At 40.9% G+C, this 14,713-nt stretch overlaps 2 protein-coding genes across 7 annotated transcripts in view; one reads left to right on the top strand and one right to left on the bottom strand.

Annotated features, from left to right (window-relative positions):
- Positions 1–3,869: 3,869 nt before the first annotated feature.
- On the bottom strand, positions 3,870–7,425 carry PIGM (phosphatidylinositol glycan anchor biosynthesis class M). Its single transcript, XM_006215639.4, has one exon. It carries the CDS (start codon positions 7,273–7,275, stop codon positions 6,004–6,006), a length of 1,272 nt encoding a protein of 423 aa, XP_006215701.2. The 5' UTR covers positions 7,276–7,425; the 3' UTR covers positions 3,870–6,003.
- Positions 6,930–14,713, top strand: part of KCNJ9 (potassium inwardly rectifying channel subfamily J member 9) — a 51,383-nt gene continuing 43,599 nt past the window's right edge. For 2 of the 6 annotated variants that reach the window (XM_072946284.1, XM_031689172.2), the window contains exons 1-2: positions 7,434–7,605; positions 12,818–12,936. In XM_072946284.1, coding sequence (XP_072802385.1) covers positions 12,844–12,936 — 93 coding nt within the window. In that variant the 5' untranslated portion in view covers positions 7,434–7,605; positions 12,818–12,843. The other 4 variants (XM_072946285.1, XM_072946286.1, XM_072946287.1 and 1 more) reach the window with 4 other exon arrangements.

The following is a 14,713-nucleotide window of genomic DNA, read 5'->3' as shown; positions in this document are numbered from 1 at the left end:
TCAGGGCCTTTGCACTGCTTTTCACTCAGCAAGGTATGCTCTTCCCCAGAGAGTTGCACGAATGTCATGCCTTCACTTCCTTCAGGTCTCTGTTCAAATGCCACCGCAGGATGCCTTCTCTAACCACTTCATCTACAACAGCATTCGCTCCTCTCCTCACTGCCAGCACTCTCCACGTCCTTAACGTGCCTTATTTTTCTTTACGACAGTCCTTACAATCATGTATTTGTTTATCCTTTGCCTCCCATGAAAATGTAAGCTCCGTGAAGATAGAGTTTTTGCCTCACTTGGAACTGCATCCACAAAGCCTAGAACAATGTCTGGCACATAGAAGATACTTGGGGCCTTTTGCTGAATGCATGACATTTGACAAGTAAATGAAGTCTTTCACTGTAATCCCCTGTCATCGTATGGATTTAAGACAGGCTTGCAAAATATAGAATTAGAAGCAGAAGACCTACTCTTTTCATTAACAAGCTGTTTGGCCTTAGAAAGTCAATTGCTGCTGAGCCTCAATCTTCTTATCTGTAAAATAGGAATAGTACTATCTTCCAATGCCCCATTTTACAAATCACAGAATTGCTGTGGAACTTAATGGGATCTCACATAGCATTTTATTAATAGGGTACGTTTCTGTCTGTACTGTTAACTCTTCAAGTGCATGGACCCTGTCTTACTCATCTATTATGGGATTCGGCATAGGTTTGGATCTATAAATAATTGCCAAAAGAATGGAGAGCAAAAATCTGTGTATCTTCTTTCTTGAATTGTCTGTTGGAAATGTTTGGCATTTTAATTGGGTTATTTTCCTTTTTTAAGTTTTAAATGTCTTTTATTATAATTTATAATATTCAAAAAAATGGAGAGCAAAAAAAAATTTAAAATTCCCTTTGTGAAATCACTGTGCTTCATATATTCACGCTCCAAATTATCTTTAAATAGTCACTATAAGTGTCATTTCATTTTATATAGCAGACATAACAATTAGCAAAGTGTCTAAGCAGCTAGAAATATTCCCATTTAGTCTGGTTTTTTGTTCAGGGTAATGAATATGAATGCTTATTTTGACTAAATGAATGGTTCTCATGGAACAGCGCTGAATAAATGCTTGTGCTATTCTGATGATTCTGATCTAGGCAGAGGACATGTGCTTCTATCAACAGAGAACCAACCCTTGAATGACCCCTCAGCACAATGGAGAAAAGAAGCACTGTGTAACTTAGGGGCAAGAGCCAAACCTCCACTGCGAAGAGTCAGCCAGTATATGACAGGAACACACCAATACAAAACTGTTCAGCCAGAACCAGACATCTGAGAAATGTGTGCATACATTTTCACACATAACTACTATCTTTTCAGAGAACCAGATCAAAATTAGAAGGAGTAAAGTTTAATATTAACAGGTAGTTAAAACAATTATGGGGGGGATAGATTAGGAGTTTGGGATTAATGATACACATTACTATATATAAAATACATAAGGAACAAGGACCTACTGTACAGCACAGTGTTCAATATCTTGTAATGAGCTGTAATGGGAAAGAATCAGAAAAAATACATATATATGTATGTATGTGTTGCTGAATCACTTTGCTGTACACATGAAAATAACACTGTAAATCAACTACACTTCCATAAAAAATAAAAATTATTAAAAAAAACCAATTATTTAGTACAAATTCAGGTTCTTTTACTGTAGGGTGGGAAAGGCTTAAGTCTAGACTCCAAAAGGAGCTCCTTCTTTAAAGGCGTAAACTGATGGGAAGGTAATGGGAATGGCTTGTTCTGGGCCAGCATAAGCAAGTCAGGCATATCAACTCATTTAATTCTTATGAACAGTTCTATGAGGATCATATTATCATTCCCATTTCACCGATGGGAAACTAATTTATCCAGATAAAATAATTTTGCCCAAGGTTACACACTGGCATTTGAACCTACACCATATGAATCTGTCATATACTGTCAGTCTAGGACATGAATTTTAACTGCATGAGTGCACACTGCAGCGTGTACACTGCAGAGCAAGAGAAATTTAACAATCATCACTTACTCTCTGGAAATCACGGTCACGTAATTTCCATAGCTTGATTTACAAACAGCTGGGCTAACGTGTGGTTCAGCAAATAAACCTCTTAGACCAGCTATGGAGGGAAAGGGCATTATGAAGTCACTAGTAACGAATTATACAATTTGGTGAGGAGGTTTGGATGTGGGAGGGGATGATTTAAGGTCTGGAATTATAAAAAAGAAAAGTTGGAGAATGACAGAAGTTTTCGCACAACTTTTGCACGTAAAAGAACTGTCCCACAAGCCAGTACCTAAAAGATTAAGGACAAGCTGATTGGCAAGACATCTGTCAGAGTTAGTGTTAAGTTCCACTTATTTTGCGGCAATCTTCATCTGCTGCATCTGGGCACTCTGGAAAAACCCAAAACATAATATAACAGAAAGAGTACGACATTTAGTCAGGCAAAATTCACTTCAAATTCTAGCCCTGAAACTTACGTAAGTCATTTAATCTTTGAGCCTCTTTGTTCACCTATAAAATGGAAGTACAAATACCAACTGCTGTGAAAATTAAATGAAACCATATATGGCGGAGTGAGCACCCCAAGTCATGTTATCAAGAAAAGCCAGAACTTACCATCATCAAGATATAAAATCAGCTCATCATTTGTTGTTGGGGGACAGGGGTAGATATTAAGAATCCAACAATGTGTAATCTTTTATTTGGAAAACTTCTTACCCTGTGTTTTCTTAGGAGACAGAAAGATTTGCACAAAAGAATTGTTTGTTCAACTTTGATGGAAGGTAAATCCCTTTAGTTCTCACTTTGTTTCAGAAACCAGGGAAAGATTCAAACTTTTCAATTATGGATTATTTGTCATCTCTTTCTTTCAGGGTATCTTTGAGATCCAAGAAAGTCTGTTCTTTAAAAATAAACACAAAATAACTGGAGAAATTTGAAAATGGACAGGATGTTAAATTATATTAGATAACATTATAGTTTTGTAAGAAAAGATCATTTTTAGGAGATGCACACTGATGTATTCAGTGGTGAAGTTCAATGACGTTTACAACTTTGCATGGTTTAGGGAAATTATATATGTAAATAAATTAAAATTATATAAATAATGCAAACACAGAAAATGTTGATTGTTGAACTCAGATGGTAGGCATATAGATAATGTTTAAAACTGCTCATAATAAAGCACTGGGGGGAAAAAAGAGGTTGCATTTAGGTAGGGACTGTCCCATACGAAATTTTCCATCTTTTCCTTTTCCATTCACTACACAGATGGTTGAGGTGGGGTGGTAGAACAGAAAACAGCTGGAGAAATAATAGTATATTCGGCCACAAGTCAACTAACTAAAAGACAAGTTCTACCAAATTTTTGAAACAATGTGATGTCACTTACAGAGTCATTCAGCCAGATGGTGAGAAGTCAGTAAAGGAAATACATGGTTTTAAAAAAGATATTCTTTGCTGTGGGGGGCAGGAGGGAGTAATAGCCTTTCCAATGAACTTAAAGGGATTTATCTAGGGATATTTGGGGACCACATTTTGAAGGCATTAAGGCAACTACAGAAGAAAGTAAGTTATGCAGTCTCTCTGTTTAGAACACAGACCATCTTGAGAACCATCCTTCATACGCTAATAAGTAATGTAAATGGGTATACTGATCTTAAGGGGGGGCACAAGAACAAAAAGAATCATATAGGAAATAAGCCAAAATGCTATATAATTTTAAAGTGTTACTAAAGGATTAATAAAGAAACCAAAGGACTGTAAGTAAAAAGAAAGCTAAAAAGATTTTACAAAACCAGAAAACAAAAATAAATTAAAAAGAAACCTCAAAACCAAATAAAATAATTTCATCAGTTAATTTACTAAATGTATTGCAGCATATGAGGCAAAATACTCTGCATCTTTTAAAAAACACCTTTCAGTCCTTTGATAGAGAATTTCTTGCAAGGCAGGTTCCCTCTAAAGATCCCAAGAGAATCCCACTGATTTCTAAGAACGTTAAAGGAATAATCTAAAACATGGAAAGTGTTTAGTCTTATTTAGAATATTAGAAGCTAGAAGCAATCTTAAAGGTCTAAAAGTGGAAGAATGACTCATTTCTAATGTGAACATCCATGTCACGGAATATCATTCAGCAATTTCAATGTAAGTAGGAAGATTAAAGCACAACAAAGAATGTTAAAGTTAAAAAAAAGGGAAATGAATAAGTAAATACATTTATGACTATTAAAAAATTAGTCAGGAATACAAAAAAGACAATTATATTGGGGTGTTGGAATTCTATTTGTTTCCCACCCCCTTCCCCATCAGTTCTACCAGAAAAAGATTTTTAATTATTATTATTAAAGAATGAAAAAAAAAAAAAGGGTAAGAATGCCATGGCTGGAAGGCCACCAGTGAACAGTCATATACAAAGTGCCCTCAAAATAGCTTATACCTAATGTGTGATATGAGGCTAGATGTTATAAGAAAGGTCACTGTCCTCAACAATTGTTTCTGTTATTTTCACCCAAGTAGCAACCCACACAAAGCCACCCATTCTTCGCTTCTTTCTAAAGGCAGGTCCTAAAAGGTATTCATCTAAGAAGTGCTGCCAGTAACAGCATTCTTAATTAGGATCAGCCTACAGACATCTTACTCTCAGAGGCTTTTTCAGGCCTGAATGAGCATGAAATATACTACTTCTCTGGAGCATTTTTTTTTTTTTACTATGAAAGAACATTGTTGTTAAATTACTTACCTTTTAAAGTCAAAATCATAAAATCAAACTCATCTATTGCTACTGCATTTGAGTGTTAGGGAGTCCCCAATCTAGATGGGCTATGTTTAAAAAAAATTTTTTTTTTAGGTTGCTTGTTTGAAACTCAGAAAGCATTTTTTCCTAGAAATACTTTAGTAATAAGGTAAATGGATCTGTCCACCAAAGCCTCATTCCCACAAGCTCTCCCTAACTTCCAGGCCTGAAAGACTAATGGCTAGTAGGATGCCTCTTATGCTTTCAAGGAGCTTCCCATGCAGGCCTCCATTTCCATCGTGGAATTTTCATAAGTAGGGTATTTTTAGGCTGGGAAATGCCTTAGGTAACTATTTAATTTTTTATCACCTAAAATCTACTAATATTCATTTTTACAACACTGATAACACTTAAACTCTAGACAAAAAAATTTTTAGCAATCAGAAAATTAAAAACAAAGGGGTATGAGAGTACTAAAATGTCCTAATAATCTGTGATCTCAGACATCAAAAGCAAGATGCTATTTTTAAATATGTTAAAGGGTTTAAAGATGGATGAATTTAAATTTAATTTTTGAATAAAACCAAATAGTAGCCTAACACCACTGAGGTTAAGTGCTGAAAACCTAAGTTATAAAACAAATACATGGAATATGACTACAATTTAAATTCTTTGAATTATTTATCTTCTAAGCCCCTACTTTTAAAACAGAATTAACTTTCCTAACCTAAGCACAGTTTTATTATTTAACACTTTATATCTAAAAGTTGTACTTTAGGAATATTTTATGAGTTTTCACAGTTATCAGGAAAGCTTTAGAAAGAAAAAGTGGGGGTTAAAAGATACGACAGTGTTGGGCAGTACCATAGTATAACTGGAGCAAATACTGGCTTAGACTTTCTCTCTTGAGTATATTCCTCTGTTTTTCTACAAAAGCCTTTTAGCATCTGCTAGTTTCCTCAGGCTTTCCATTTTCAAACAAGTAACCTTCATTTCCTATCACATCCCAGATAAGTGAGTCCTCAGATTTCCTAAAGGGTGGACCTCAATTATTGAGTCCCTTTTATATATAAGGCAAACATTCATTTAAATTTGTTGGAATAGGGTTTTATGCTCCAAAACTGAACTTTCACTGGAGTACTTAGGATGTTCAATTTTTTTTCCCCCAAAGCTCTCTCTGGTCCATTCAGAACAATCAGAGTGTAATAGATGGAGGTTGCAAAAGAACCAGTGTGTATCAGTCATATTTGGTTCTCTCTGTCAGGGGTTCCTCCTTGTAATGGGAAATAATTTGAATTATGATGGAACAGTTGATAAGGAGGAATAGCAAACTAGCTAACCAGATAAATACAAAGGTGTTCTTTCCCTGAAACTCAAGAACATAAGCAGGAGCCAGCCATAAGGCCTGCCCTATGAACCATAACAGCAGGAGAACCACAGCCCTCTTCCAAGGCATTTTCACTAGTGGCATCACGAGGGGCAGGAGGCAGAGGTACCAAAGAAAGTACTGGGAGGTGCAGACTTTGTTAAAAGTCACAAAAATGGAAGTATGAAGAAAACAACAAAAGACGAGGTCTCTGTAATAAGCAAAAGACACGGCTGAAAGCAAGATGAGCTGTGGTAGGAATGCAGCGATTCCCAGGGAAAAACTCCACTTGCTCTCTGCAGTCAAATAAAGCATGTAGAAGTACGGAGAGAAGTTGTGACGGATATCCCGCCTGGTCAGGTGATAAAGGTAGGTGTGCTCCAAGAACTCCCAACCATATTTGTAGTAAAAACCGAAGCTCAGGGCAAAAAACGTGAGTCCAGCGACTGCTACGAAGAGCAGCACAGCCCGGCTGCACAACCTCTTTAGGAATTCGTACAAACGCGCCTGTGAAGAATACCAGGATTGACGGAGGCTTTCGTCATTGTTGCGTTCCGGAAGCAAGTGGAGAGCTATGGGAAGGATACAGGTCACCGGATACATCTTCAAATGCACTGCGAAACCATAGAATACAGCAGCACACGCGACGAGTCTTTTTTCTATTAGGTACAAGGCCATAAGCACCAGGGAGGCGACGATCGAGTCCGCATTCCCTCGGCTGGACACCGCCATAGGTAGGGGGTTAAGAAGCCAAAAGACACAGTAACCGCAAGCCTGGCGGCGTCCCAGCCCTTTAAGAAGCAGCAGGCGGTATAAGAGGAAAGCGGTGAGGAGGTCGAAGCTGATGAAGAGAAACTTTCCGAAGAGTTCACTGAGGTAGATGTTGGGAGTGAGGAGCCAAGCCAGCAGCGGAGTGTAACGGTACGTCGCCCTCAGATAAGGGGAGCGTCCTTCCGTGACGAAACGCGCGGCGTCCGTGAAGACCTGGTAGTCGATGTCTGTATACCTCACGAGCAGGGTCCGGTCCTGGAACACCCCATAGAAAACCAGGGCGACTCGGACAAGGAAGGCCACACCAAATACCCTGGCGGGGGACACCCGCTGGTTGAGGAACCATTCTCCCCAGAGCTTGCTTGGGCCCATGATCTGACTGCACGACAGCCTCGGCCCCAGCTTTAAACTGCTTTCGAATGTCTAACCTTCGCTCCGGTTCCTCGCAGGTGGCCGGCACATCTCCTGCCAGCTAGGATGCCAACCGAAACAACTGCCGGACGAGCACTTCCGGTATGAAGGCCCGCCCCCTTCCTGCTTCCGGTCGCCCTGGCCGAAGAATTATCTTCCTCTGGATTGGCTGTCTCGCTTCCGCCCTCCTCCGGCGGGGCGGGACTCCTGGCCCTTGGGGGAGGCGACTTCCGCTTGCCGGGATGGGAGGCTCTGGGTGGTATATGTACGGAGTCCGTCGACTGTTAATATGTGAGTGACCCCTACCCAATCCGAACTCTGATGGAGACCTACCCCTGAAGCGGAGCGAGCTTCGAGCTATATCCCTCAGGCCTGGACCGGAGACCCGAGGGTGAAAAAAAATAGGAGGGAAGGCAAAATAAACCTGTGATGGGTTTCTCATGCTTTACCTCAACAGCTCGTGGGAAATCCCGGGGGGTTTGTGGGCCCCGGGATCGGGCTAGGATGAACTGAAGGAGGCCGAGGGTGTATGCAATATTTAGGACACACTTATATTTTGAAATTAGTTGTTTATCTAAATTTTAATTTAACTGGGCAGCCTGTATTTTATCCGGGAACCTTGGTGGAAAAGAAAGATAGGAAGGGAAAAAAGGAAGCTGCATAGAGTTACTAAACTGTCATACCCTCCTGCCTCAATGCCGTTGTATTTGCTATTCCTTCTGTCAACGTTGCCTTCCCCTCCCCAGTCACAACTTAACCCTTCAGGCCTTGGCTCAAGTGTTAACTCCTATAAGCGTATCCTGGCTCTCAGCTCACTTTTTCATCATGCACTGTGATTTAGATGCCGTTCTGCTCCGCTGAGAGTAGACGACGTTGGCACAGGGACTCTAAGCTCTAGAAAATCACTCACACAGACGCCTGCCCCTCTGTATAGAGTTCTGCCCAGTGCCTGCCATCCCACTGCTCCAAAACTCCCTTTTGGAGTGATCATCCTTGTATTATAGCATTTGTCAGTAATAACTGATTTTTTTTTTTTGCTTGTTTCATTTTCCTAGTTTTCCATCAGGACAGTTTGAGTTCTTTGAGAACAGAGATTATCTTGTTCTTTTCTGTACCTCAGCATGTAACACACTACCAGACATATAGCAGGCATTCAGTAAAATTGAGTTGATGTCCGAGGTTCTTCTTACCAGAATTCCTCTGGAGTGGCATCTTTGGGGTGTTCCCAATTCCCAATTCCCTTTTCTCTTTCAGAGATCTTTATCTGTCTCAAGTTCTGCTCCCCTTCACCCATCCCACTCCAACCCTGCTTCATGACTTTCTCCCCAAGGACCCTGACCCATTAGGTCTTTCCCTTCTGTGGACACTTACTGCACTTACAGTCTTTGTTGCAGAATTTGATCGTTTGTTTTAGATTGTATGTATAATTCTCTCAATGAGATTGTAGGGTTTTTGAGATTAAGTCTTATATCTTACCTTTATTTTTTTTCAATTACTCATAATTTATTATTGTCTTAGGCACATGGTAAATGTTCAGTAAATCCTGACTTGCTTGATTCATCCTGCTTCCTAAGGGAAGTCTTCTAGACTAGCATAAGGAGAGTAGATGACTCCATTCAGTCTGAACATGCAGTTCCCAGGACAACCCTCCATTCATCCATCATACAATTTATATTTATCCTTCGGATGAACCATGTTACTCTCACACATTCCATATTCATTTTCTTTTTTAATGTTTTATTTATTATAATATTATTTAACTGTTTTATTTTGGCAGGGGTAGGGGGGATAATTAGGTTTATTTATTTTTGAAGGTGGTGCTGGGAACTGAACCCAGGGCCTCATGCAGGCTAAGTGTGTGCTCTACCACTTGAGCTATACCCTCTCCCCTCCATATTCATATTCTGATATCTCTTTGGCTTTGTATGTGCCTTCGTATAATTATATCCCTTATACTGATGATTACTTTTAATCAGTTTTTTTGCAGTGCAAGAGCCATATATGCAATGACAGCATGACAGCATTCAAATAATAATGATGATAATTTCTAATCACCAGCTTTGTTGAGAACTTATTTTCAGTGTGTCAGGCATTGTGCTAAATACTTACCATGTAAGGTAGCTATTTCCACCTTCACAAATGAAGAAATCAAAGCTTATGGAGATTAAGTAATTTTCCTAAGTCACCTTGTCCTAGTGTAGTAGTGGCAGGGCTGGAACTCACAAGCAGGTCTGTTCGGCTCAGAGTATTCTTAACTACTCTAGCTAACCTACAAATAAAATGCTGATGAAGAAGTCTAATTTCCCTCTCTGCCTCCTCTCACTTATCTCTTGTTTGAACCTTTCTGATATTCTCTCTCTGTGATTCTATCTCTGGTTTATTCTCTTCCTCTGCCGGTGATAGATAAGTGAGGGTTAGTCCCAGAAGTTAGAGGATATGGGAGGTAGATGTCTGACGATTAACTAAGTAAGGGTTCCTTCCTCTGGCTGGGTTGTTCTAGTTAATATGGCAGAAAGGGCTCAGCCAATTTGTCCCTATAGAACTTACCTAATAAACAGGTGAGAGGCACCAGATTTGGGCAGATAAGGAAGCAGTAAACAATGAATCAAAAACAACTAAGCTGGGATCAAAATGAGATGTAGAAGGTGTTTGTGGGACTGAAGAAGAGACGAGTCTAGTAAAATAAATTGGACAGGGAAGGCCAAGTTTTGTTGCCTTTTCTGGGCAAGATAGAAGTATCACAGGGTCTAAAGACCCCATATTGAGCTTTTTGCATTGGGCTTAGAGGTTCCATCTTCTCCCTGAAGGAGCTACATCTTTTCAAAGGCTCAACTGAATTATTACTTAACAGTCCTTCCTAATTCTCCTTTGCTGTCTGCCTCTAGGCTTCCATTCTTCGAGAGCCAGTGACTATGGAAAGGACACACATGCCTAGCCCGTCCCTAGCAGCCTTAGCCAGGACCTTGGCCTGGTGTATACGCTCTCATTATCATTTTAGACCCACTGTCCATCTTTTCTGCCCTATTCTGTGCAGCATCACACAGTCTCCCTTGCTCTCTGGCTTCTCATTTTCTAATAGACCAGTGGCAGGCACTGGCAGATCTTTGGCAGGGGCCGAGTTTCTCTACCTAAGACTGCAGCTCCTGCTGAAGCTATAGCCCTGTCCCTTGGCTACAGCTCTTACCAGGTTTCAATGACGATCCCTTCAGGTTTGAGACTGGTAAAGGCTTCCTACTGTTGCAAGTCCCTGGGTGCTTCACCATCCCTTGTTGGTTTATTGACCCTGCCCACACCTTTGTAAGTAATCCTTTCATTAAAATGTCCAGTTAGCCCTTTGAGTGTATCATCTGCTTCCTATTGGAACCCTGATTAATCCAATCACCTTTTCTCCCCCCTTGGCTCTTGCTTATATTGCCTGCTTTATAATTTCTTTAGAATCTGTCCCTAATTCTTTTTTTGCTCAGCATCCTGCACCTTAGTCCAGACTTCAACAACTCAAGTTGATAATAGCATTGACCCCTGTACTCTACTAGGATCCACGACAGTTACCTTTCCCCCAAGCTTTTGCAAGTCTTAACTGGTTTAGTGTCTCCTGTCTCTCAATTCTACTGCCAGATTGATATTCATAAATTGTACTTTAGTTAGTTTCCTTTCTCAAACATCTTCAATTGCTCCAAAGCCTGTAGAAAAAAAAATTATAAACTATGTAGCCTGACATTTAATCCCTCCATCACCCTGCCTTTTCAACCTACCTGCCTAGAAAGCCCTCTAGTCTAGGTTTATTAACCATCCTTTAAATATGCCTTTTGCTTTATTTCTATGATGTTTGTGTTCATGCTGTCCCACCTACAAAGGATCCTACTTCTCTTCACATACTTATATAGTATTTGTCTTTCAACGCTAGGCTCAAACCTTAACTCCTCTGTAAATTCTTCCTAGGCCTGAATTAGTAGAAATGATCTCTCCCCCAAAACAGCAGTGTTTATCATCTGTTCTGTTTTTTTTTAACAGTTAATTATGCCTTACGAAATACATTATCTAAATCTTTAATGGTTATTTTAACACGTGTACCAGCTCCACTGCCCTCCTTTCTTCCCTTCTACACTGACTGAGCATCATATATGCAGGTGCTGTGCTGAGGGCCCAGCTGTACTGGTGACCAAACACTGACATGAATCCCAGTTAAAGTCACCTGGCACTTAAAGTCTAGTGAGCAAGAGAGACTTTAGTCAAATAAATTCACAAGTAATGTAAAACTGTAGCTGTGACAAGTGTAATAAAAGAGGTGTACATGAAGCAGGCGTAGCTTTTAAAAGGGGTTGCGGTCTAAGGTGGGTGTAGTAAGAGTTAGCCAGGTTGGGGGCTGACAAGTAGTAGGGAGAGTTCCCCAGAAGGAATAGCTATAAAGCCCAGAAAGACTGTACGTGCCTCTATGGCATGTATTGTGTCTTCCATTTCTTTGTTACTTGAATGGTACTTTTCATGTAATAGGAACTTAGTTATTTGTTGATTTTCCTTGAATCTTACATCAAATGTGTTCTAACTAGACCTCTTAGATTGATACCATCCCTTGCCTAGTGCCTGTTCCTGTGGAATGTTTTCCGCAGAGATCTTTCACTCTTGAGAACGTGTTGTTAATGGTATGTGTGGCCCTACTGTGTGCTGCTTGTTATTTTATCTTGTTTTCCTCAAAAGTTTGCAAGTTTCTTCACACTTTATGGGACTGTGTATTTCATGTATCTTGTATATCTCTTTTGTCTTATGACTCATCCCTAAACTAGTGTCTCCCAAATGTTACAGATAAGCATTTATTGATGATGATAAGAGATCCAGTTTTCTCCTTCTGTCCTTCCATTTCTGGGGAACAAGAGTCAGTGACCATGGGGTCTGTTGCTTCAATTCAGAGTTGGATAGTGATAGCCAGGCCTTTTTCAGGCTAATGATAGATAATAGAAGAGAAATCCATCTCTTTGAGCATTGGGGCAAGAAATGCCCAACGATGAAATGAACAGACACATCGAGCCTTGAGGATATATAAGGAACATCTACAGGGTAGCATGGCAGGGAAGTTGGGTGCGCCATCAGTGGCTGAAAGGCGCGATGCCTGGGTTCCCAAGCACCTTGATTTTCCTGGATTAAGCTGAGCCAATTTTCAGATTTCTAGGTCTTAACTTTTTAAAAATTCTTTAAAAACTGAGTTTAAGAGGTATTTGCTAGAGGATCCTAAAGCTAATGAAAGAAGGTATGGGAAAGGAGTTGGGGGAGGGGTGATAGCAGCAAACAGAAAGGGCCTGGCCACATGGTCAGAAGCTCTTCCAGTACAGCCCAGTTCCACCCTCCTTTCCCACAGATGGGCCAGTGAGTTAAGGCCTTCATAACAGCATTGGTTTTGATTTCTAAAAAAGGCTTAAGAACAGAGATTCAGCCATTTTATTTAGTAACTTGTTCTGAACAGACAAAAATAAAATAAACCAAAAAAACTCTCTCATGTCTTTTCTCCTAGGTACATTTGACCTGGTTTAGTCTTTAATGCAGCGAGTGGAAAAACCATCCCTAGATACTTCTGCTTCGGTAGAGTTGGCCATTACTGAGCCCGGAGCCCAGGCTAACTTTACAGCAAAGGTAGTGTGTTATTTTACAAGTAAACTAGTTTAACTAGCACGGGAAAAGGACCAGGGGAGCCGCCTTGGGAGGGGGCAGGGTCCCTGGCTTGTAGCTATAGTATAACTGGCTTCTTTTCTCCACTCAGGCCTCAGAGAGAAATCCCTGGATGGTCTATTAGCTGACAGGTTGGGGTAGGGGACTGGGCAGGTTAGGAGGCAAAGCACAGAGCAGGGATTTCAGAAGCCTCTCCCCATCCCCTAGGGCAGCTGCTCATCATTTTCATACAGAAGTATCAAAGCTAAAGCACCACGCCCTCCCCCGTACCCAGACGCCAGGCCTGGGGCTCTTCTAGCGTAGAGCATTCTCTTTGCGCTGCCGGCCACCAGGGAGAAAGCTGGGCCTCTGGCTTGGAGTATCTTGGGCCCAACCACTCTTTAGTCCTGGCATTTAGATTCTAGGGTTGAGGCTTCCCTTCAGTGCCTCCCACACGCCTGAGTCTTCAGCTTCTCAGTTTAAAGCCATCACTTCCAGGGGCTGGAGCTGCAGTTGTCCCACCCTTGTGGAGGAGGGGGATATGCAGTGTACTTTAAGAGAGGGCAACGGGATTTTTTTTTTTTAAACTGTGACGGGACACTGCTGAGGGCACATCCTAGATTTCCACAGAGTGTCCCCCGTCCTCACGCTCCTCTTATCTCCCCCTTCCCAGTCCTCTCAGCAGCATGGGTTTTATCAGAAACCTCAATGGATGCCTCTTTATTTCTGAAGAGCAGCTTCCACCCCTCCCTTTCCCATCATCAAACCTGAAAGCCTTCATCAGGTATCTCACTTCCTTATTGAAATGAGGATCACTGGTTGTAAGTCTGGGAATCTGGGGAGTCCTACCCCCAAACCAGAGCAAGATACCTGTACCCATGCTAAGCTCTCTGAATACTTTCTGTACATTCAGTATATTTGATCTTATATACAGCTATATACATCTCTCTACATATATATTATCTCTGTTTCTTTCTCCTTCTTAGATAAATCTTTCACATATATATGTATACATATATATATATATATATATATATATCATAGCTTAATTCCCCGAGCCTCCACCTACGTCTTGTCCACTAGCCCAAGTAAGACTCAAGGGTTTCATTGATTCCACTGGTGCCCCCAGCACCGCCTTTCTCCTTTTTTATCCTGAGTGTCCTCCCACATCAGTTGTTTTGCCCATCCTCTGAAATCTCCCCCCTTAAGATCTGTGCCCAGTGCTCCCCTAATGTTGTCAGGGTCCCAATTTTCACCAGACCTGCCTGCTTCTAAAGCTTGCCCAAATAGCCTGAAAGATGGTTTCAGCTCAGAGGAGATTGGGGTGTAGCCTAAAGAACCATTTAGGGTTGAAGAGGGGCTGGCGTGGTTCTCTGACAGGGCTTATGGGATAATAAGACAGGTTGTATTAAAAGGAGAGTGTGATTTAAAGTGCAGTTTAGAGCAAAGTCAGGGATCGTGAAGGAGAATCAAAAAGAATCAAAAAAATAAGTCAGAAAGTGTTCTCTTCTCATTTTGTTATCCAAGAATGTGAGGAGTCTGGAGGCTTGGACTAGACAGCAGAGGAATGGGAAGAGTATTTCCCTCAGGAGAGAAGCAGCTGTGTGCAGAAGAAACTAGATGGGGGATAACTTGCTAATGGACAGGAAGATACACACACACGCACAGACACACAGACACACACACACACACACACACACACACACACACACACACAGTGCTTTTTGGCCTGACACACTGAAAGAAATCAGGTAAGTCTAAC

The sequence above is a fragment of the Vicugna pacos genome, chromosome 21, assembly GCF_048564905.1.
Source record: "Vicugna pacos chromosome 21, VicPac4, whole genome shotgun sequence".
NCBI lineage: Eukaryota > Metazoa > Chordata > Mammalia > Artiodactyla > Camelidae > Vicugna > Vicugna pacos.
The sequence above is the reverse complement of the archived record's forward strand: the minus strand, read 5'-3'. Positions and strand labels throughout refer to the sequence as shown.

Bases quoted from the DNA above. Each gene is read 5' to 3' on its own strand.
- PIGM (XM_006215639.4), bottom strand. From the start codon at position 7,275: ATGGGCCCAAGCAAGCTCTGGGGAGAATGGTTCCTCAACCAGCGGGTG.